The sequence below is a fragment of the Mus musculus genome, chromosome 18 (assembly GCF_000001635.26).
Source record: "Mus musculus strain C57BL/6J chromosome 18, GRCm38.p6 C57BL/6J".
Taxonomy (NCBI): Eukaryota; Metazoa; Chordata; class Mammalia; order Rodentia; family Muridae; genus Mus; species Mus musculus.
Window position 1 is genome coordinate 77,335,391 of NC_000084.6, and position 22,660 is coordinate 77,358,050.

Genomic DNA, 22,660 nt, shown 5'->3' on the forward strand with positions numbered 1-22,660 from the left:
CATTGGTTGGTCATTCCCTCAATCTTTGCTCTTTCTTTATCCCTGTATATCTTCTAGGCAAGACAAATGTTCATTTGAAGGTTTTATGGGTGGGTTAGTGTCCCCCCGCCCCGTCCACTGGAAGTCCAACCTGGCTACAGGAGTTGGCCACTTCAGTCTCCATATCCCCAGCTGCTAGGAGTCTCAGATAAGGTCACCCCCATAGACTCCCAGGAGCCTCCCCTATCCCAGGTATCCCCTTTGTCACAGATGTCCTCCCTCTGATTTTTGTTCTCTCTCCCAGCCTTCTCCTGCCTGCCTCTTCCCGTACCTGAGCCCCATTCCCACTTCCCTCTTCCACATAGTTCCCTTCTCCATCCACCTCCAGCATCTGTTGTATTTGCCCTCTGGGTGGGATTCAGCACCCTCCCTTTGTCCCTCCTTGTTACTTGGCTTCTTTGGGTCTGTGGACTGCAGCATGGCTATCCTGTACTTTATGGCTAATGTCCACTTATGAGTGAGTACATGCCATGTGTATCTTTCTGGGTCTGGATTACATCACTCAGGATGATATTTTCTAATTCCATCCACTTGCCTGTAAATTTCACGATGTCTTTGGATCGGACTCATGGATGGGAAAGATTGACAGTAAAAATGGCCATCTTACCAAAAGCAATCATACAATCTCCATCAAAATTTCAACAGAATTCTTTACAGACCTTAAAAGAGCAGTTCTCAGCTTCATATGGGAAAACAAAACAAAACAAACAAAACAAACAAACAAACAAACAAACAAACAACAAAAAACAGGATAGCTAAAACAATCCAGTGTAATAAAAGAACTTCTGGAGGTATCACAATCCCTGATTTCAAGCTGTACTACAGAGAAATAGTAATAAAAACTGCATTATATTGGTATGAAAACAGAAAGGTTTAACCAGTGGAATAGAAGAGAAGACCCAGAAATAAACCCACATATACACAGACACTTGATATTTGACAAAGAAGCCAACAACTATACAATGAAAAAAAGAAAGCATCTTCAAAATATGGTGCTGGTCTAACTGGATGTCTGCATGTTAAAGAATGTAAATAGATCCATATTTATCGCCCTGCACAAAACTCAAATCCAAGCAGATCAAAGACCTCAACATAAAACCAGACCCACTAAATATCATAGGAGAGAAAGTGGGGAAATGCCGTGAAAACATTGGTACAGGAGACAACTTTCTGAACAGAACACGGATAGCTCAGGTACTAAGATCAACAATTAACAAATGGGACCTCATGAAACTGAAAAGCCTCTGGAAGGCAAAGGACCATCAATAGGACAAAATGGCCAGCTTATAAAAAGGAAAAAGATCTTCACCAACCCTACATCTGACAGGGGACTAATATCCAAAATATATAAAGAACTTAAGAAATTAGACAGCATCAAACCAAATAACCCAATTTAAAAATGAGGTATAGAGTTAAACAGAATTCTCAACAAAGAAATCTCTAGTGGCTGGGAAGCACTTAGAGAAATGTTCAACATCTTTAGTCATCAGGGAAATGCAAGTCAAAACAACTCTGAGGTTCCATCTTACACCTGTCAGAATGGCTAAGATCAAAAACTCAAGAGATAGCACATGCTGGTGAGGATGTGGAGCAAGGAGAACACACCTCCATTGCTGGTGGGAGTGCAAACTTTTACAACCACGTTGGAAATCAATTTGGCCATTGCTCAGAAAATTCGGAAGAGTTCTACCTCCAGACCCAGCTATACCATTCCTGGGCATATACCCAAAAGATGCTTCACCATATACAAGGACATCGCTCAACTATGTTCATAGCAGCTTTGTTCATAATAGTTGAAATAATTTATTCAGAAAATGGAAACAACCTAGATGTCCTTTAAGCCAAGACTGGATAAAGAAGTGCTGTATAGTTACACAGTGGTATTCTCTCTCTCTCTCTCTCTCTCTCTCTCTCTCTCTCTCTCTCTCTCTCTCTCTCTCTCCCCGTTTCCCTCTCCCTCGCTGCCTCGCTGAATCTTTTTTTTATAAGTTTTGAGACAGAGTTTCATTGTTTCCCAGGCTGGTCTTGAACTCACTCTGCAGCCCAGTCAGACTCCATAATAACTGGGACCACAGACCAGAACCATCATGATTTACTTGATAATTCTTGTCATTAAGGAAGTTTGAGAAGCAATGATTAAGTTTTAGTGGGAAATCAGGATTTTTTTTCCCATTGAAAGTAAAATCGGTGCTTTTCAAAACAAAGAAACAAAACCCCAACTCCTTTCTGCTTCCTACTCTGTTCCATTAAGCGGTTTAATAAATTTCTTTACCAACGCAACATTCACTGCTTTCGTTTTATACATTTGTACTATTTCTGCTGGAACAAATTAACTCAACCTCCTCCTTTATTAAAAGGGCAGACTGGCGTCTGCCATCATTTAATATCCCATGAGAATTCTAGACTCTCCCCAAATTGATGAAATGCTAACTGGAGCTGCAGCAGTGACTCCCATCACCCCTAACACTGCAGCACTTTAACACAGTCCCTAATGTTCTGGTGACCCTCAACCATAAAATTATCTTCTCTCTATTTTACAACTGTCATTTTCCCACTGTTACGAATCATAATGTAAATGCCTGATATACAGGGTATCTGTTATGTGGCCACCAAGGGGGTCATGACCTCTTAGGTTGAGAATCACTGATCTACAGAGTTCCTTGGAAAGATCAACACACACACACACACACACACACACACATACACACACACACACACAGACACACACACACACATACACACACACACATACACACACACACACACTCACACACACACACACACACACACATACACACACACACACATACACACACACACACATACACACACACACACACACATTAATATACCAACTTACCTTATCTATGAGAATGTTGTACTTCTTAAAATTCAGGTCTCTAAAACTGTTTTTCAGTGTAGTTTTATTTTCTTCTTCAACACAGTGTATGTCTTTGTCAAGTGTAACCACATAGATCTTACCATTTGTATTGTCACAAATGCTCTTACAAATGGCCCTTTCTATTCGTTACTGATTAAATGCTTTCTATGAGCTGAGTTGACAAATAACCATCCTTTAATCTGTGTTTTAACTTTAATGATATTTCTATACATTCTTTGAAGGTTTTCTCTGCCAGCAAGTTTTCCTTCGCACAGCTTGGTTAGTTTTCAGGCTCCTTAACCAGAGGGAGGCTTTGCTATTTCCTTTCAAATTATGAGCATGTAGCCTAAGATCTGCAGTAGCATGCTGAACAGAGAATTGAATAGTGTATATATTTGTTTTGTTTTTGTGTGTGTGTGTGTGCAAGACATGCGTGCATGCATCTGTGTGTACATGTGTCTCTCTCTGTGTGTCTGCATGTATGTCTGTGTCTCTGTGAGTGTACATGTGTGTGCATGTCTGTGTATGTGCATAAAGCCTAAGGGATCATGCATACTAAGTTCTACCACTGAACTGCACCTCCAGCCTTTGTTTATTATTTAAAAGCAACTGCTTTTAGTGATTTATTTAGATAATTATGTTTGAGGAGGTTGGTATACGTTATTAAACTGATTAAATGAATTATTTTCTATTTCTTCCATGTTAGGAGGTATTTTATGAGCTAGTATTGAATTCTGTTTACTGCTGTTTTCTGTTCGTAGTGAGTTAGTCCCGCGCTCTTTCTCCTTTATTAAGTTGAAGCACTGTGCACTGGTTGACTGTGCTTTCTAATGCTTAGCCAACTCTGTGTTGCTTTTTTACGCTAAACTTAGTGATAGCAGTTACCATGAAAGACGTTCTCCTTCAAATAATAATTTTTTTAAAAAAATTTTTCTTATCTGCAAAAAAAATCTTAAAAGAGGTTTTTTTTTTTTAAATTAAGATTTAATGAGAAAGTAAGATTTAAAAGTTCCATTTCCTGAAGGTCCTAACACAGACACCTGTGCCCTTAGGGCTGGGGAGGCTGCTGAGCAGTGAGTGGATCCCACCAGTGGACCTCACACAGGAGACATGTGCTGTCTGCCTCTATAGGTGGTGATCCTGTGCCCCTTTACTGGCATTCAGCAGACTTTCCCCTGCAGCAACTGGCTGGATGAGAAGAAGGCAGACGGGCTGATTGAGAGGCAGCTCTATGAGATGGTGTCTCTGAGGAAGAAGCGGCTGAAAAGTAAGTTTGAGGGACCCAGAATCTGGGGTCCTCCCAGATAGAAACTCAGTTCTGCAAGGTCCAGGCCATGCACTCTTGCGGAGAGCAGCGCCCCTAAACTGAAGGAGCTGCTGTGATGGACATGGGGTTAAACTGAGCGATTCACTCAATGAGCCCCAATAGACTAGCTGTAGGATGCTGGAGTCAGCGCTTGTCTACTGCTAAAACACAGTCCATCTTTAGCCACTAAGTAAGATACTAATGGGCCTTTTTCTTAATAGGGGATCTTTGGCTTTATATATTCTGCGCTTGTTTAATGGGTTCTAAGAGCAGACACAATTGTGAATAAACTCCAATCCTGATCTTTTCATCCCTCCATCTTTCTCCCCACCCCCACCCCCCACCCCACAACTCTTGGAGTTTACAACGCACCGTGACCTGTCTTGTAGAATATCCTTGGTCCCTTTGGGTCTGGACAACTGATCTGAAGAAAGCCGGCACCAACTCGCCCATCTTCATCCAGATTTACGGGAAGAAGGGGAGGACGGATGAGATTCTTCTGAACCCCAACAACAAGTGGTTCAAGCCAGGCATCATTGAGAAGTTCAGGGTAGGAAGGAGACGGGATGGACGGGAGGGAGATGGGAAAGAGATGAGGAAACACCGGACATTGCAGTTCTCTATGCTGGACCAAGTTTAAAGGCAAAAGGTACATTGGAGTCTTTGGGCTCCCATGGCAGTGGCAAATTTGATGATTAATAGGCAGTTTATGGAAAGGGATTTAGCTTATGTTTGATCTTCCACCTGAAATAGTCCAGGATGAAGTTTAGGGGACAGAGCCAGCGTTGAGTGCTTGGAGCATTCGGGAGCAAGGTGAACAGGGGAATTGTGGGGGATCAGAGGCCCAGAGCACGGTTAGATTGTTCAACCTGGCTGCATTCGAGTGCAAGGACCAAATTTAAGGGAAAGCATGAATTTGGGAGCGTTTGAAAGAAAAGCCAACTTTGAAGTTTGCAGTATGTACAGAGTGAGTCTCTGCCCTCAGAGGCGGCGCTCCACCTTTGAGGGGAAGAACCTCTAATTTGCCGCTGTCCTTTCTGAACACCCCACTGATACCTCAATTCCACCACCAAGCTCATTGCTCTCTATGCATTTGTCTTCTCTGCCAGACTTGAGCCCCTGGGGATAGGGCAGGGCGGCTGTACTGATTCTTTTGTCTGTCTCGGTGCCCAGCAGACTCCCGGGGCTGTGGCCCTGCGCTAATTTGCAGGGCTGCCATGTGGATTTTGTTCCTGAAGATCTCTTGGCTGAATCCCACTGTGGGTCAGTTATTTTTGTTCAGTTTCACCAGCCCAGGCTGAACGTGTCTTTCACATAGCCGTCTCAGTCCCATGAGCTACTGGTTACCAGGGACATGAGAGAATGGAATGTTTGAGTGTGGCTAGAAGCAAACCCATCCTTACTGGGAAAAAGCAGCCCAAGGGAGCACCCACCTGCCTGTGGTCAGCTGTGAGGACAGATGTATTCCTATGACTTCGTCCACACAGACCTTTTTATTTCTCCTTGTAGATGGAGCTCCCAGATCTCGGCAGGTTCTATAAGATTCGGGCGTGGCATGATAGGCAGAACCCTGGCTCTGGGTGGCATTTAGAAAAGGTAAGATGTGCCTTGAAGGGTGGAAAGGAGCCAGGCCTATCACATTTCATGGTCATATCATATACACTTGCCTCTATTTGTGAGGATGGAGGTGGGAAGGGTAGACATGGGCCATATATTTTGATGAGCACAGATAGGGAGAGTCCTTTCAAAGTAGACAGAGAAAATGCTCTGGTGTCCACTGGGTTTGCTAGGTGAATGTTGGCTTCTTGGAGACTGGGGAAAGAAACAGCAGTCTGATCACCTGACTTCTGCAAGAGCCAGAAGATCTCTTCCTTAAGATGAGGTAGCAGGCAGACCTGGCATGGGGCTGCACACCTTTGATCCCAGCACTGAGAGGCAGAGGCAGGCTGATCTCTGAGTTTGAGACTAGCCTGGTCTACAAAGTGAGTTCCAGGACTATGCAGAGAAACCCTGTCTTTAAAACAAATAAAGTAAGATAAAATAAAAATAAAAAGGAAAACACACATACGTGTACGTACACACACATACACACACACACACACACACACACACACACACACACACACAGACACACACATGCACATGTGCGCACGCACCCCCCCACACACATAAACATACACACTCGTGCACACCCACATGCGCACACAGACACACGCACACACACTGGTTAGGACAACAGAATGAGGATCACAGGCTATGGGTGAGATATCCCATGGTCCCACCTGCTTATCCCAAAACTACCCCATTGTAGATGACTCTGATGAATACCATCAATAAGGATAAATATAACTTCAATTGCAATCGCTGGCTGGATGCCAATGAAGATGACAATGAGATCGTGAGGGAGATGACCGCAGAAGGCCCAACTGTGCGGAGGATCATGGGAAGTAAGTATTGAGCCGTCGGCTGCCCTGGGGAGGCAGTGGGACTTTACTTGCTGAGCTAGTGAGGGCCTGGCAGTCTCCTCTGCTGTGCATCATCCGCCCTCTCTGAACACTGCAGCAGACCGACTAATTGAGTTCCAGCCTCAAGACTGGCTGGAAGAATCCATTCCAGGGCATGGTGCTAGAACTCTCTTGTGATGGGTAAGGTATTGGGGGCGGGGGAGGAAATGTACAGGTCTTCAAGCTGGCCACACCGGGACATGAGGGATGCACAGGGAACAACAGAACATGCCAAGATTAAAGGAAATAACGTCTTTACCTTTCACATTTTGAAACTTGGTGAGTTTTCTCCACACAGTAAAGCTGGATCTGGGATTTGTTTGTTTGTTTGTTTGTTTATTCATTCAATGACACACTAAGCTGGTACCCAGTGAATCCTTTATCTCTGTTTGAGACCAGTAGGGGAAGGATTAAGCTTTTAACCTGGAGTCCAGCATTCACTTTCAAAGGACCGAAGGGAGGCCACTTTGCCTCTGGGTTACAGCAGCAGCGTAGTGGCAGATGTAGAGTGTGCCCTGTCCTGTTCGCTGGGAAACACTACTTTACAAGTGATCACAACATTCTCATGAGGTCAGAAATGAGCTTCATAGCCATTGCTGCACTGCAGCAGACATTACCAATCATTCTCAAGAGGTCAGAAATGAGCTTCATAGCCATTGCTGCACTGCAGCAGACATTACCAATCGATCAGGGTTGGTATGGAGATAAATGAACCTAGTTGTTATCCTTGTGGCTCTTTTTAATTTTTCAATAGGACTATTTCAATAGTGATATTGAAAAAAAAAGTGAAGCGTACACAGAAAATTACAGCCAGGTGTGCTTCCTGGAGCTGTCCTAAATATTTCAATAACTCAACTCACAAGTGATCATGTAACACTTCTGGACACACTGTAGTTAGCTGTACACTTAGTAGAAGCTTTGAATGTGTTTGTTGAAATAACTTGATTAGAGTTAAATATTCATATATTACATATATACATATACATGTAGCAAATAGCTAAAGATGAAGTCATCCCATCTATGATAATAAGAAGACAATACTTACAATTAATACTGTGCCTTATCACATAGAGGACTGTTGAACCACACCTTGCTGGGCTCCATGATAGCGTTTCCAATCCAATGGGTCTGCAGTAGGACCCTAGAACACGCTTATCCAGCAAATTTGGGGAATATCAGCACTGTCCCCAAGGGAGCAACTGAGACTCACCACGACTAAGGATGTCCCACTTTCTGCCGCTTTACAGCTTTCAGATTTTTCTTGCTGCTTCTGTTCTTGTCTTGTCCATCAAGCATTTTGGTGAAAGCTTTTTACTTGGTTTTATTTGAAGCCAACTGTAGCTTATCATTTTAGTGAGGTTACCCCAAAGGAAACATCTGCTAATTTTACCTAGAATGTTCAGCACATTCCCTGCTCTTTGCTGTGGCTGAACTTTCTCTCGAGAATCTTCTTTTCTGTCCTCGTAAACCACGGGGGCACAGGGCAGGGCACATTCTCCTCACTTACCTTTGCACCTTCAGACCCTTGTTGTAGGTTTTGGGTCCCACATCCCTCACCAAGACTGTTGACACCAACTTTTGATGTTCCACGGACCTGGGATAGTACAATGGCTTACTGGGGTAGTTGTACGAAAAGGCTGTACTATATGGATTAGGTAGATTATACAACAGGAAGTTGTTTCCAAGTAGTTCCCGAAGCTACAGTCCATGATCAAGATGTTTGGAAGATTTATCTCTCGGCATCTTTCTCATCCCCCAAGAAGCAGTTGTACTTGTATTCTCAGATGGTCCTCTGGGTGCCTGCTCACCCGTGTTCTAGTTCCTCCCTCTTACAAGGATGTCAGCATAATGGATCAGTTCCTATCCATATAGTCTCATTTTACTTTAATTATCTCTTAAAGATGCCATCTTCAAATGGTCTTAGAGGTCTTGAGGCTTAGAATCTCAGCAAGTGAGTTCGATATGGAGATTTCAATGGAGTCCATAATAGGCAATATCTCGTAGAGCATGGCCAAGGGTCAATTTACATCAAATTTCCCATAGGGTTAAATTTCCCATTAAAATGTAGGTTCTGGGGCCAAACCCAGTTATGCTGATTGGACTCCCAGGCTGATGCACCAGTTAGTAAGGAATGAGAATCCTAACAGGGTATAATTGTGACCATTTGGCCTGTGGGCATGCTTTTTGGAATTTGTCTTAATTGATATGGGAACACTCACTGACTGAGCCTTAAACCGTGCAAAACTAAGTTACAAGCAAAAAGGACACGCTTACCCTCTCACTGCTCTTGACGGCAGATGTGAACGTGGCCAGTTGCTTGAGTTCCTGCCTTAAGTTGCCTGAAATTGTGGACCGTAACCTGGAATCATAAGCCAGATACATTTTTCTTCCCAAAGCTGGTTTTAATCAGGGAACTGGTCACAGCAACAGAAATGGAACCAGGGCCCAGATCAGCCCTTGTCTTCCATCCTCCTCGTGCCATGACTCACTTCATCCTACCCTCGAGTCCCCTAATCCCTTCACCTCTATATCCCTTCTAGTGTGCCAGGATATTTCCATTCTCAGTGTGAGGGCTTGGGTTTGACACACAAACCCACATATGATTTTCCATGCACAGAATAAGGCTCTAAAATCAGGCTGAGCCGGAGCAGACTAGAGGAGACATGATAACATTCAAGAAATCACCTGAAGGTGGAACTGGTGGGGCTTGGTTGTAACTGCTGCGGAGACCCAGCTATTGTAAGCTTCCTACCAAGGCAGCTAGTGTCCCGAGTTACAAAGTCCATCCAAGCCAGGGCCAGCAAGGGCTCTGACACTAGAGACCACAGACTCATAGCAGCTGTGCATAGAATACAGGCTTTTCCTGGCTGTAATTTAACTATTCTGTTAAATAGGGATTTCCTTTTTAAAATTTATTTATTTATTCACTTTACATCCCAATTACGTCCCCCATCCCCCCAATTACCACTCACAAATTTCTCCACCCGTTACCCCCTTCTCATCTTCCCAGAGAAGGGGAAGCCCACCCTGGGTACCACCCACCCTGGGACATCCAGTTGAAGTAGGCCTAAGCACACCCTCTCTTACCAAGGCCCAACTAGGTAGTCTAGTTAAGGGAGGGGGATCCAACGGCAGGGAGCTAAGTCAGAGACAGCCTCCACTCCAATTGTTAGGGTACCCACATGAAGACCAAGCTGCCCATCTGCTACAAACATGTAGGGGGCCTACATCCAGCTACTGCATGCTCTTTGGTTGGTGGTTCAGTCTCTGTGAGCCCCCATGGGTCCAGGTTAGTTGGCTCTATAGGTCTTCTTGTTGTGTCCTTGATCCCTCTGGCTTAATCAATTCTATGCCTGACTCTTCCTCGGGACTCCCTAAGCTCTGTCTAATGTTTGGCTGTGGCTCTCTGCATGTTTTCATATGCATCTGAACGAAGCCTCTCAGGAGACAGTTATGCTAGGCTCCTGTCTGTAAGCACAGCAGAGTACCAATAGTGTCAGGGACCAGGGTATCTTACATGGGATATGTTTCAAGTTGGGCCAGGCATTGGTTGGCTGTTCCCTCAATCTCTGCTCCATCTTTATCCCTGCACATCTTGTAGGCAGGGCAAATTCTGGGTTGAAGGTTTTGTAGGTAGGTTGATAGTCCCCTCCCTCCACTGGAAGTCCCACCTGGCTACAGGAGGTGACCATGTTAGTCTCCATGTGCTCTGGTGGTAGGAGTCTCAGCAAGGCTCATCTCCAGAGACTCCCAAGAACCTCCCTCATCCCAGGTCTCCAGCTACTCCCAGAGAACCATTTCAATGAGAAAATTTTTTTAGTGGAATGTCTATCTGTCTGTCTTGGCTATAAAGAATCTTTGATACCTTCTTTCAGTCTTTGGAGGTGGTTTTTTTTGGTTTTTTTTTTTTTCCTCTACTAACTCAAATTCCTTGAACTCACTCTTTCTGGCTCGTGAAAATTTTCTCTTGTGCTTAGAACATGCTTCTGTCTTCTCTCAGATCTCTGGCGGTGATCTGCATTATTCCTTGTACCACTAAACAGAGCCAAAGACAAAGTCTCACTCTGCTGGTCGGTAACAGATAACATGCACGGTGTCCCAGAGAGCCTTCAATGGAGAGCCTTGCAGTCATGTCCGATGAGTAAAGACCAATTTAAAATCAATTCTTAGAGTCTGAAGTTGTATGCTCCCAGTTTGCTTACAAAACCACTATCAGCCAAACAAGCAATTAATGTCATGTCTGGTTGTTCAGAGGCTTTTTGGAGCGATTGTACTGATTAGAGATGGGGACAAAGCGTGTACCAACTCACAATTTATTTCCACCTTGCCCTTCCCTCAGGAGGTCTGTTCCATGGCAAAACCAATGAGATCCACTTTCCCCACTGTGATTATATGCTACTGATGAGTGGGCAGGAGTCCATTGGATATGAGTGTTGGATATTGTTGCTGCTCGTTAATCAGATTGAGCTATAATTTTTAAATTAAAGCCCAAGAGGTTCTGGTACTTGCCCATCTGTTTAAAGTCTCTCACTGCTGATGACTAACAATGCAATTACTTTGAATTGTCCACAGATGTCTTGCCAGGCAGTTTGGGACCTCAGTGACTGGTGGGCTCAGAGGGATGCTTAGAGAGTAAGGACTTGTCAAGACCTTCAGTGGGATAGACCTTAAAACCCTGGGATAAAGGGGATAGGATCCCCTGGACACGGATGTCTGTTTGCTATCATTTGGCTTTTGGGAACTTACTTGCAAGACAACTGAGAAAGCAAGACCTACCAGCAAATCAGAGTAGAACAAGGCTTTGGTTTGCTACTTGGATTTTTCCCTGGTTCCTCGTGTTGGCGCACACCAGCCAATGCTGCCCATTTCTCTTCTTATCACGACCTGTCACCGAAAGCCCCCAGTTTCAGATAGTTCTGTCTGTGGGTGTTCCTTGGTATGTAGGAAGCAGATCGTCACTGCAGGGAGCACGTGACAAACCAAAGCTGCTTACCTCACGGCAGCCAGGAAACAGGAAGAGAGGTAGAGAAGGAGAAGAAAGGGTGGCCAGGTAGACAATATATCTGTCGAGGCATGCCTCCTAAGACCTTCTTTCTCCAGTAGGTCCCACCTCCCGGGAGCAGCCTAAGGTAGGAATCCATGAATGGATGAATCATTAGGTCAGAGTCCATGTGATCCTGTCCCTCCCAAAGTCCCACCTCTGAATGGGACTGGGGACTGAGCTTTCAACCCATGAGATCTGCAGGGGACACACAACGCTACTTATGTAAAGCCGTGTAGCATTGAAAGTTCCCCGGGGAAGGCACGGATGGCTTAATTTTGAGAAATGTGTTTCTGTGGGGGGTGGGTGAAAGTTATGAGGCAAGAGATGGTTTCCTGAGCTTGACTCACCCCGTTCGTGTCTGCCTGTACCCATTCTGTTCACGGCAGGCCTCCATGCTCAATGCTTCGCCTTCTAACAAATGTCTTGGCACAGATGCCATATCTTCATGTACCCACATGATTCATGGTCAGATTGATTTTTCAGACGTCTCTATATGGAAATGAGTACATTATTAAAATAGATTCTGTGCACTAAATTTCCCAGCGACTTGTCTCATTTCTGATAGATTTAATCATCGCTATAGATGGAGTTTCAGTGAATAATGTTTTTCTTTAAAAAAAACAGCTTTATTGATATAAATTCATGTGTCATTCACTTCACCCACTAAAAGTTCATAAGCTAATGTCTTTTGATCTGTATTTGACAGATCTATATATCCATTACCACCGTCAAATTCCATGTCTAAAAAAACCCCATGTCTGTTTTTCTCACCTTACTCTTGCCGGTGACAGCCACTAAGCTGGTGTCTATCTCAGCCGCTTTGTCTCTTTCAGACATTTCAGATAAATCGAGTCACACACGTTGCCTTTCATTAACATGTGCACAAGATTCCCCAACACCATAAGATGTACTAGTGCTTTATAAATCTATCTATCTATCTATCTATCTATCTATCTATCTATCTATCTATCTATCTATCTATCTAACTTAGTGTGTGTGCAGGCGTGCACATACCATGGACCATGGTTCATGTATGGCAGTTAAAAGATAATTCTTGAGAGTTGATTCTATCCTGCTTCTTTGTCTGAGCCAGTTACCAACACTGTGTATAAGCCTCTCTACCTGCTAATCTATCTTTCTGGCCTGTAATTTCTTTTTAATTAATGGATGCTGCTCCATTGTATGGATGTAACATGCTCAGCTGTTGAGCACTTAGGTTGTTTCTGCTTCTTGGTTACCATTAGCACTGCTACTCTGACATTCATGCACATGTGTTCATATGCATACACTTTCAGGTCTGAGTAACTCACCCCCATAACTTTGTAAGCAACCACTGAGCTATTTTTCAAAAGGTGGACACATTTTCACTAGTATCATGGGAGCTCCCTGTTTGTCTACATCTTGCAACACTTGCTGTCTTTCTCCTTGAAGTTTATTTTACAACATTACATGAATTTGAGAAAAAGCTTATCAAGTTCTACAAAGAAGTCAGCTGCAATTCTAACAGGGATTGCATCAAAGTAGTTCTGTCTGGAGACTAATGCTATATTAACGATGTTAGCCTTCACAGTCCATGGACACCGACATTCCCATGTCAATTTATTGAATCTTTAATCTCAGTGATACTTTTGTAATTTTCAAAGTGTAAAATTTTCACCTGTTTGGGCAAGTTCATTTCCAAATATTTTATTCTACTAATATGCCATATTATATTAATTGGTTTTTAGAAGTTAAACCAAATTTTATTCCTAGGATAAATCCTATCTTGTCATAGTGTCTCATTCTTTGTGTGTGTGTGTGTGTGTGTATAAACTCCAATTAGGCATTTTATTTCATTTAACTTCTCAATGTATAAAACATTTTTGAGTTATACATTTGATTTTTATTGAAAATAATTTTATACAATATATTCTGATCATAGTTTTCCCTCTCTTAACTCTTCCCAAATCCTCCCCACCTCTTCCCCATACAATTCTTTCTTTTTCTCTCTCTTTAGAAAAATAAACAAGCATATAAAACAAACAAACTAGAATTAAAAAAGAAAAACACAAGAAACACAGAGAGAGAGAACCAAAACTCATAAAACATAAATTTGCAAACTACTATAGAAAGCAAAAGACCAGTAAGGTTAAAAGAAAATAAAAAAAGCACCAAAGCAAAGCAATATGGGACAACAACAACAAAATCTCTAAAATCACCCCTGAGTAGCTTCGTGGCGGCTATCTATTGCTGGGCATGGGGACTACCAATAACTGCAGCTTATATATCCAGTGAGACCCCACTGGAGAAAACAGATATTTCCTTTGCATGCTCTTGTCAGTTGGCGAAAGCTTCTTGGTATATCTACATGGGAGCTCTTGCTCACTTCTCCCTCTCAGCACTGGGATCCCATCTGTCTTTAAATGATGTTGGTCCTGTGCACGCTGCTGCTTGCTCTTAAGTTTATCTGTGCGTGAGTCCTGTTATATCTGGAAGACTGGTTCCTTGATGTCATCCATACCTCTGGTTCTTACACTTGTTCTGTCTCCTCTTCTGCATAGATCCCTGAGCCCTGAAGGGAGGGATTTGATGAAAACATTGCATTTAGGACTGAGTGTTCCCAAGTCTCTCACTCTCTGCAATTGCCTATTTATTGGCCTTGCTGTAAGTTCCCATCTATGGAAAGAGAAAACCTCTCTGGTGACAGCCCAGTAAGACACTGATCTATGGAGACAGCAAAATATCACCAGGAGTCGTTTCATTGTTGTGTTCATTTAGCAGAACAATAATGTTTGTTTTCCCTTAGGTCCATGACTTCTCTAGTCTCAGATTCTTGGCCGCCTGAGTAGTTTCAGACAAGCATTCTTTCTCATGGAAGAAGCCTTAAATCTTACAAGACAGTGGTTGGTTGCTCCTGCATCATTTATGCCACTATTTCATCTTAGTATCCTCCAGACAGGCCACCATTGCAGATCACAAACTATTGCATCATAGTATCCTCCAGATAGGCCACCATTGCAGACTGCAAGGCTGAGTTAGTGTTTACCTTTCTCCTCTGGTAGCGTGCAGAGTGCCCTCCAGTACCGTGAACATTGGTCCATAGAGGTGAAGGCTTAGTGAAGTTCTAGTGCCACTTCTTCTTGTTCAATGAGATATGTAAGTGTTGACTTTAGCACTAGGGCCTTGTCATCAATTTGTGTAGCAAAACCAAAACCTTGGAATAAACTGAATTATTTGGGGGTTCTCGTGGGGCTCACGTTGCCAACAATTCAGTTATATGGAACTCATTTCTGGCACTGGGGTGTTCACTTGTCTAGCTGGGGCTTTGTCTCCTCTGTTATTTAGTGACTCTATTTACATTTCATATCTCTATATATGACATTTCTATAGTAGTAGTTTCCCACATTACCACTCAGATGGTGTTAGCTGTCCTCATAGTCCTTCCTTTACCTCCGTCTTCCCTCCTCCTCTCTATTCAGTGATCCATTCCAGTCCCTCCCCTGTGTCTCCATAACTATGTTTTCTATTTCTCCTTCCTTGAGAGATCCCTGCTCCCCCAAGTCCCCTTGCTCTATACCAAAACTCTGTGGTTATACTGACATGCTTATCAAAGGCTCAAAAGCTGACATCCACAGACAAGAGAATCCATACTAGGTTTATCTTTTTGGGTTTGGGTTACCTCAGGGACTTTTTCCTAGTTCCATCCATTTACCTGCAAATTTCATTATTTCATTTTGAAACAAATAAACAATGTTACACTGTGTCATGTGCCACCTTTTCTTTCTTTATTCATCTGTTAAAATCTAGGCTGTTTTTGATTCCTGACTATTATGAATAGAGCAACTACGAACATAAATGAGTGAGTGTCTCTGCAGCAGGATATAGAGTCCTTTGTGTCTATGCCCAAGAGTTATATAACTGAATCTTGAGGTAGATCTATTTCCAGCTTCCTCAGAAACTACCACACTAATTCATAGTGTATATTTCTTTATCTATGATGCAATATTTGGTTTACAGTTGTTGTGTTGAGGATTTTTGCATTTATGTTCATAGAAGATAATGGTCTATAGACTTGTTTTCCCATTGATGCCATTACAAGCTTTGGTACCAAGAATGTGTGAGCTTCATAATGAGTCCCCTAAGATGATCATTAACCTTTAATATGGACTTGAGTGGAGTGAGTCACCTAGAAAGCTGAGATAATTTAACCTCTGAGTGCATCTTTTAGGTCATTTCAGAGAGGACTAGATAAAGAAAGACCCACCCTGATTGAGAAGGTTCCATTTCATGGGCTGAGGGTTAAATTGTAACAAGGGGAAAGGAACAAATGTAAATATTAGTGTGTTGCTGCTGTTGGTCCCTCATACTCCTCCCACGACCAAGAGCCACTTCCTGTGGTAACATCCCTGTTGTGATGGGCTATATCTCCTAAACTGTGAGCCAGCACAAGCCTCTTCGTCATTTGCCTTTTGCATTTGGCCACAGCAATGAGAAAAATAACAAATGGAGAAGATGGGTACCTGGGAGCAAGGCTGCTTCTGTGTGGTGAGAAACTGAGCACGCAGCTGTCACACCCTTGGAACTGGTTTGGAGAAGGATTATGGCCAAGCTTGGAGGTGAAGGCTAGGGAAAACCCAGCATCCCGTAAGCTGTTCTAGCAGGAGTGCAGAAGACCAGAGTGCCAACAGAAATATTGACAGACAAAGCTACACTTAGAGACTCAGAAGGAAGTGATGATCTTATCAAGAACTGGGCTAGAGGCCATGGGATTTACATTCTGTCAAAGAAACTGGCTATGTTCTACCCATGTCATGGAAACTCAAATGGGGCTGAGTTAGAAAGCCATGGAGTATTTAACTTGATCATAAGAAACTGCAAACTTCAGTACAGCACGCAGGTTCTGGCATGGTTTATTGTGCATTGCATTTAGTAAGGTCTCCAGTGAGAATTCAAAGCAGAAGGTGGGATAGACAGAAGTAAAAACCAACCAACCAACCAAACAAACAAACAAAGGAAAGTTTGGAAAGAAGTCAGTAAAGTCACAGACAAGGTGGGTGTAGGCAAAGTGGCTGTAATCATTAAAGGATGTTAATGATGTTAAAGCAAATCAGGAACTTGGCACCAGGACAAAAGGAAAGATGTCTCAGGTGCAAGGTCCTACCCAGGGAACTGTAAGGTTGTGGTACCTTTTGAATTCTGACTGAATACATTCGGTGTTATGAGACTGGCGTAGGCCTTTTGGTCAGGGGTAGAACATTATGAATTACAGTGATGTGTCTAAATGTCAAGTTGACAATATCCAGAGTAAGAAAGATCCAACTAGAATGTGTGTGGAACCATCTCCCATCTCATGCACTGCGGGGTAGATGGAGCTCACGAGAGGAAGGGAATTGAACGTGGGCAGCCTTATCTCCCTGCTTTGTGCCCCATCCAGCTGTGAGCAAGCAGCTTCATGCATAGCTGTGAGGAACTCTTACTGCATGCCTTGCTGCCAGGATGCTCTGAGTCACTTTAATCCCTGAAACAAAATAAATGTCCTCTCCCTTAAATCGCTTCTCGTCAGGTACTTGGTCCAACTAGAAGAAAAGTAGATCAATAGGCTCACTCGTCTCCTGTTACACAGTCTTCAAAAAAAATTATATTTTTTCCCCTATTGCTTTAAATGTAGAGTAGATATCCACAGCAAGACATCTGGGCGTGAGCTTTTCCTTGTGGGGAGTTTTAAAACCTATCCAGTTTTTTCACTTTCTGAATCTGTTTTTTTGTTTGTTTTTTGGTTTGTTTGTTTAATCTCAAATCAGTTTTAGCAATCATTCTTTACTCTCAACCCATCTATGTTGACGGATCTAAAGTGTATCTCTCTGGGATAAGATCCATGTCCATTTTGACAGTCTCTCTACAAAAGAGTTCCCTTTGATGTTCAACTGATGAGAGTTTTCAACTGTGTCATCTTTCTTGTCCTTTCTGCCCCTTACCTAGGCTAGTGGGAATGCAGGGGTCTCCACTTCTCCACATTGATGGGAATTTTGTTCAGCCTCAGCCCTTCCAGGATCCTCTTGCCTTCATCTCACTTCTTACCCACTGTAAATTCTCAAGCTCTTTGCAACCTCAAGGTATTTGTGAATCTTCTTTAGTGCCTTCAAGCTCTCTTTAGAATCCCTCATTATGTCAACAACACATCTTGCATTGGCTGGTTGTGTGCAGTAGCATCAAGGGCCTCCGTCTCTGCAGGGTGCCTACCGTACTCTGCTTTCTGATTGAAACGCTAAGTCCATTTATGAGTGACATATCACATTTAGCGTAATTATCAATACAGTAGTATTTATATCTGTCATAAGTCTTCCTTAAAAAAAACTTTTTACTGGGGACTAGAGAGATGGTGAAGTGATTAAGAGCACTGGCTGCTCTTCCAGAGGTCCTGGGTTCAATTCCTAGCAACCACATGGTGGCTTACAACCATCTGTAATGGGATCTGATGCCCTCTTCTGGTGTGTTTGAAGAGATCAACAGTGTACTCACATACATGAAATAAATAAATTAAAAAAAAAACCCTTTTTATTGTTTTTTTGTGAGATTCACGTCATGCACCCCAATCCTACTAATCTCCCCATCCCTCTGTATCCGCTCTCCTCCTCCTCCTTTTCCTCCTCCTCCTCCTCCTCCTCCTCCTCCTCCTCCTCCTCCTCCTTCTCCTCTTCCTCCTCCTCCTCTTCCCTTACAAACTCCTTCCAAATAAAACAAAACAACAGCCAAATCAAAAACATCTGGCTGTGGAAGCTTCAGTTTGTTACAATGTGTCCCACAGTGAACCCTTTTGTTCACACATCTTTACTTGCAAGTGTTCATTGCAATGAGTCATGGTCTGGTTCAAGGCCTCTGGGTTCTGCTACACTATCAATATTGGAACCTCACTGGGGCTCCTCTCAGATATTGTTGCTCTGTCTCATGGAGACCCTGTAGTGTTGGATCTGTAGGACCAGCCCTTTCATGTGCTCCAGCGGTTCATAGATGGGGTAGATGTTGGGGTGGGCAAGCTCAAAGCCCTGGATCTGAGCCTGGGTGATAGCTGAGTTGGTCAGCTTGCTGGCTCTCCCACACCTGTGCTGCTAGGGCGAGCTCTCATGCTTTGCCCAGGTGAGGGGCAGGGCTGGCTCTCCTGCCAGTAGTAGCCAGCAAGGGACTGGACTGGCTTTCTAGAACCACCCAGCAGGGTGTGGGGACAGCTCTTCCAAACCCATGCCAGCAGGGTCCGCTTTCCCAAGATGCCTGTTAGGGTAGGGCCAGCTCCCTGCCTCAGCCAGCAGCAAGAGGCTGGGGCATCTCTCTTGCCACTGCTCAGTGCTGCTCAGACAAGACATGGGGCCAGCTCTACTGGGTTCATTTACTGCATATTATTTCAGTTACTCTCTAAGTAGTCTCCCCCAAATTACAACCCACAGTTTAACTTAGAATAATTTAGCTCAAAGTAATGTCGACTTAGTTTTAATAGTACATAAAATCTCACTCCTCTGCATGCTCCTTCATACGACTGGTGTCACTTAAATTGTATCTTTGTCTAGGATATGTGATACCCTATGTCGAGGATTTGCATTTTTACATATTACAGATTTATCAGTGTGGTTTTATAATTATTCTTCTCTGATGTTGTGTTTTATATAAAATCTGAGAAGATAGGTGTTAAAAAATACATTTACAATTCACTTTATCTTTTTTGATGACCTGTAGTTCTCCAAGTGAATTCAAGTTACCTTTTATTGTCTAACATGAAGATTTTCCATTAATATTTGTTACAGAGAAGGTCTTTTAGTGATAAAAGATTCTTGAAGTACTTGCTTATTTTGGAATATTTCGTTTACCGTTCATCCTGAAGGATGGTTTTAGTGGATATAGAATTCCTGGATAATGGGCCTTTTCTTTCAGCTTATTGAATATAGCATTCAACTGCTTTCTGGTCTCCATAGTTTTGGATGAAAAGTTGTCTGTTAATCTTTATTGTGTATCCCTTGTGCTCAGTTTCCTGTTGCTCCCTCTGAAGGCTCCTCCTTGTCTTCAGCTCTTAGTTTATTATGATGTGTTTAGAAGTAGATCTCTTTGGAGTTTTCCTACTCAGAGCTCATTTTATATAAAATGTCAAACACGCAGATGGATATTTTTAACTCAAATCCTCAGAGTTTGGGACCCATTTTATCTTCAAATATTCTTTCTGTCTCTGTCTACATTTTCATCACCATGGCCCTTGCCTTCTGCGAGGCTGGAAGTGGAATACACCTCTCTGTGATGACTTAGGTCATTTTACCAGACCTGGCCCTCCAGCTATATTTAACTTTCTTCCTGACTTCTGCTTTTTTAAATAGCTAACTGATATCTCAATCATACAGTGGCCGGAACCGAACCCTAATTCCCACTCTCAGCCTTATCCTGACCCCAGCTCCTCTACTCCGTATCAGCACCTCTCTCCAAATAAAACCTGATGTCTCTCTCTCTCTTGATTATCTATGTGGTCCACCAGCAAGAATGGCCTCTAAGTTACATCACCAATCTGTCGCCTTCTTCCATTTCCACTGAACCCCAGTTTTAGGAGCCACTCCTTTCTTTCCATCAGAATCCACAGAAGGTGTTCATGAGTAAGTCAGGCTTGTTCAAGGGTCTTACCTCTGGAAGTCTACAGTGGGCCTCAGGCATTTGAATTCCTGCAAACATTTCCCATGGGTTTTTTGGTGAGCGATGGGAATTAAGAACCTTCAGCCTGTCTAAGCCAAGGCTTGGCGTGAGTCGGCTCCCAAGTGGCTCACATCAGTGGAGTTTGGGACTTGGGTTAAGGGATAAAGTCATCCCAATAAAGAAGTAGATGTGGGAGTCAGCCAATGGTGTCCCCCCTCTCTCTCTGCCAGTGGCCCGGTATCGTGTGACTGTATGCACAGGGGAACTTGAAGGTGCAGGAACTGATGCCAATGTCTATCTCTGCCTTTTTGGTGATGTGGGGGACACAGGGGAGCGGCTGCTTTACAACTGCAGGAACAACACCGACCTGTTTGAGAAAGGCAATGTAAGTATTGAGGTTGTGCACCTCTCCCCCAGCCCACCTCTGCTTTCTCCTCTCTGAAGCAGAGTTGATGGCAGGCGCTGGGACCTCAGCAGTGAGGTAACATCTGTCCAGATGAGGGGAGTGGGGCTTGGGGAGTCATTTTGGCTCACTGTCATTTGCTAACATCCATGGCAGCTACAGGGCTGACTTCGCTGGTGGAGACTTAGAGGTGAAAGGGGTTTGTAGACATCTTTGCTCTTCCTTCTTTTACCCCTTTCTTGGTGATGGTGAGGTGAGCCGTGAGGTGCAAGTGGAAGACTGTCTGAGCCAACCCAAGGGTCAGCACTTGAAAGCTGTGTTGGTAAAACTTGTCTGAGCTGGAAGTTGTAGGTAGGCTTAGGTCTATCTGTGATTATTAAGTATATTTTATATTTCTGTTCCCCGCAGTGGTGTGTGTTCACCCGTGCAAGAACTGTAGCACATCCTTTCAGCTCTGCCTTCTGCTTTCTGGAGTGTGTCCCCACTTAGTGTTGGGTCTCAGGGGAGCCACCATCTATCTACATGACCTTGCTGTCTTTTCTTTCCCGAAGGCCGACGAGTTTACCATTGAGTCTGTCACCATGAGGAAAGTGAGGAGGGTGAGGGTCAGACATGACGGCAAAGGCTCTGGCAGTGGCTGGTACCTGGACAGGGTGCTGGTGAGAGAAGAGGGACAACCCGAGAGTGACAACGTGGAGTTCCCCTGCCTCAGGTACACATGACCTTTACCTTCCTTTCTTCCAGCTTGGACTAGAGAAAGACTCATCTCCCTTAGGAGGAACAGCAAGGAAAATAGTGGCTCACGGTGGTAGTTGGTACAAGAAAGAGGTGGCCTTGCAGGAGGTGTGTAGATCTGAGTTTTACATTTCTACCCTACCTTTGGTGGACAGAGGTGCTCTACTGCACACCTAGGGCCAACATGATGGCGTTTCTCAAGAAACAAACAAACAAACAAAGAAACAAAACCAGACTGTGATGGTTTGTATATGCTTGGCCCAGGGAGTAGTACTATTAGGAGGTATGGCCTTGTTGGAGTAGGTGTGACCTGGTTGGAGTAGGTATGTCACTGTGGGTATGGGCTTTAAGACACTCAGCTGCCTGGAAGCCAGTGTTCTCCTAGCAGCCTTCAGATGAAGATGTAGAACTCTCAGCTCTGCCTGCACCATGCCTGCCTGGATGCTGCCATGCTCCTGCCTTGATGATAAGGGACTGACCCTCTGAACCTGTAAGCCAGCCTTAATTAAATGTTGTCCTTATAAGAGTTGCCTTGGTCATGGTGTCTGTGCACAGCAGTAAAACCCTAACTAAGACAAAGACATTTCCGGAATTTAAGTGCGCTTGTGCTGTTAGAGAGCTAGTTAGATATAGAATGAAATATAGATACAAGTCTATTTTTATTTGAATGGTCTGATCCGATCTCTTGCCTGATTACATCATTTCAGGGTACCTGACTTTGGATTTCCTTCCCTCAACTTAAGAGAGAGGAAATGTCTCTGCAGTGTTATTTATTATTATTATTATTATTATTATTATTATTATTATTATTATTTTGCATGCTGTGCACAGCCACAGCTCCTGCTGATCTCTAAAGTTGTCAAAAGAGACATTTTAGGACAAGGGCAAGCATCAGTGTCTTGTGAAAACCCAGTGTTCCTCATTGTCCTGTGTTAATTCCTGGGAGCAGCACACTGATTAACCTGGGGCCTGAAACCACACACTGATCCATTCTTCACCCAAGCTGCGTGTGTGTGTGTGTGTGTGTGTGTGTGTGTGTGTGTGTGTGCTGTGTGTGGGGGGTGGAGGGGTAATGTGTGTGATGTGTGTGTGTGTGCTGTATATGTGA

The 22,660-nt window shown here is 43.6% G+C and overlaps 1 protein-coding gene across 2 annotated transcripts in view; it reads left to right on the forward strand.

Moving 5' to 3' along the window:
- Positions 1–22,660, forward strand: part of Loxhd1 (lipoxygenase homology domains 1) — a 161,275-nt gene that overhangs the window by 53,733 nt on the left and 84,882 nt on the right. For both annotated transcript variants that reach the window (NM_172834.3, XM_006526434.1), the window contains exons 9-14: positions 4,052–4,187; positions 4,616–4,776; positions 5,736–5,822; positions 6,538–6,673; positions 20,645–20,799; positions 21,369–21,529. In NM_172834.3, coding sequence (NP_766422.2) covers positions 4,052–4,187; positions 4,616–4,776; positions 5,736–5,822; positions 6,538–6,673; positions 20,645–20,799; positions 21,369–21,529 — 836 coding nt within the window. The remainder of the gene's footprint in view (positions 1–4,051; positions 4,188–4,615; positions 4,777–5,735; positions 5,823–6,537; positions 6,674–20,644; positions 20,800–21,368; positions 21,530–22,660) is intronic.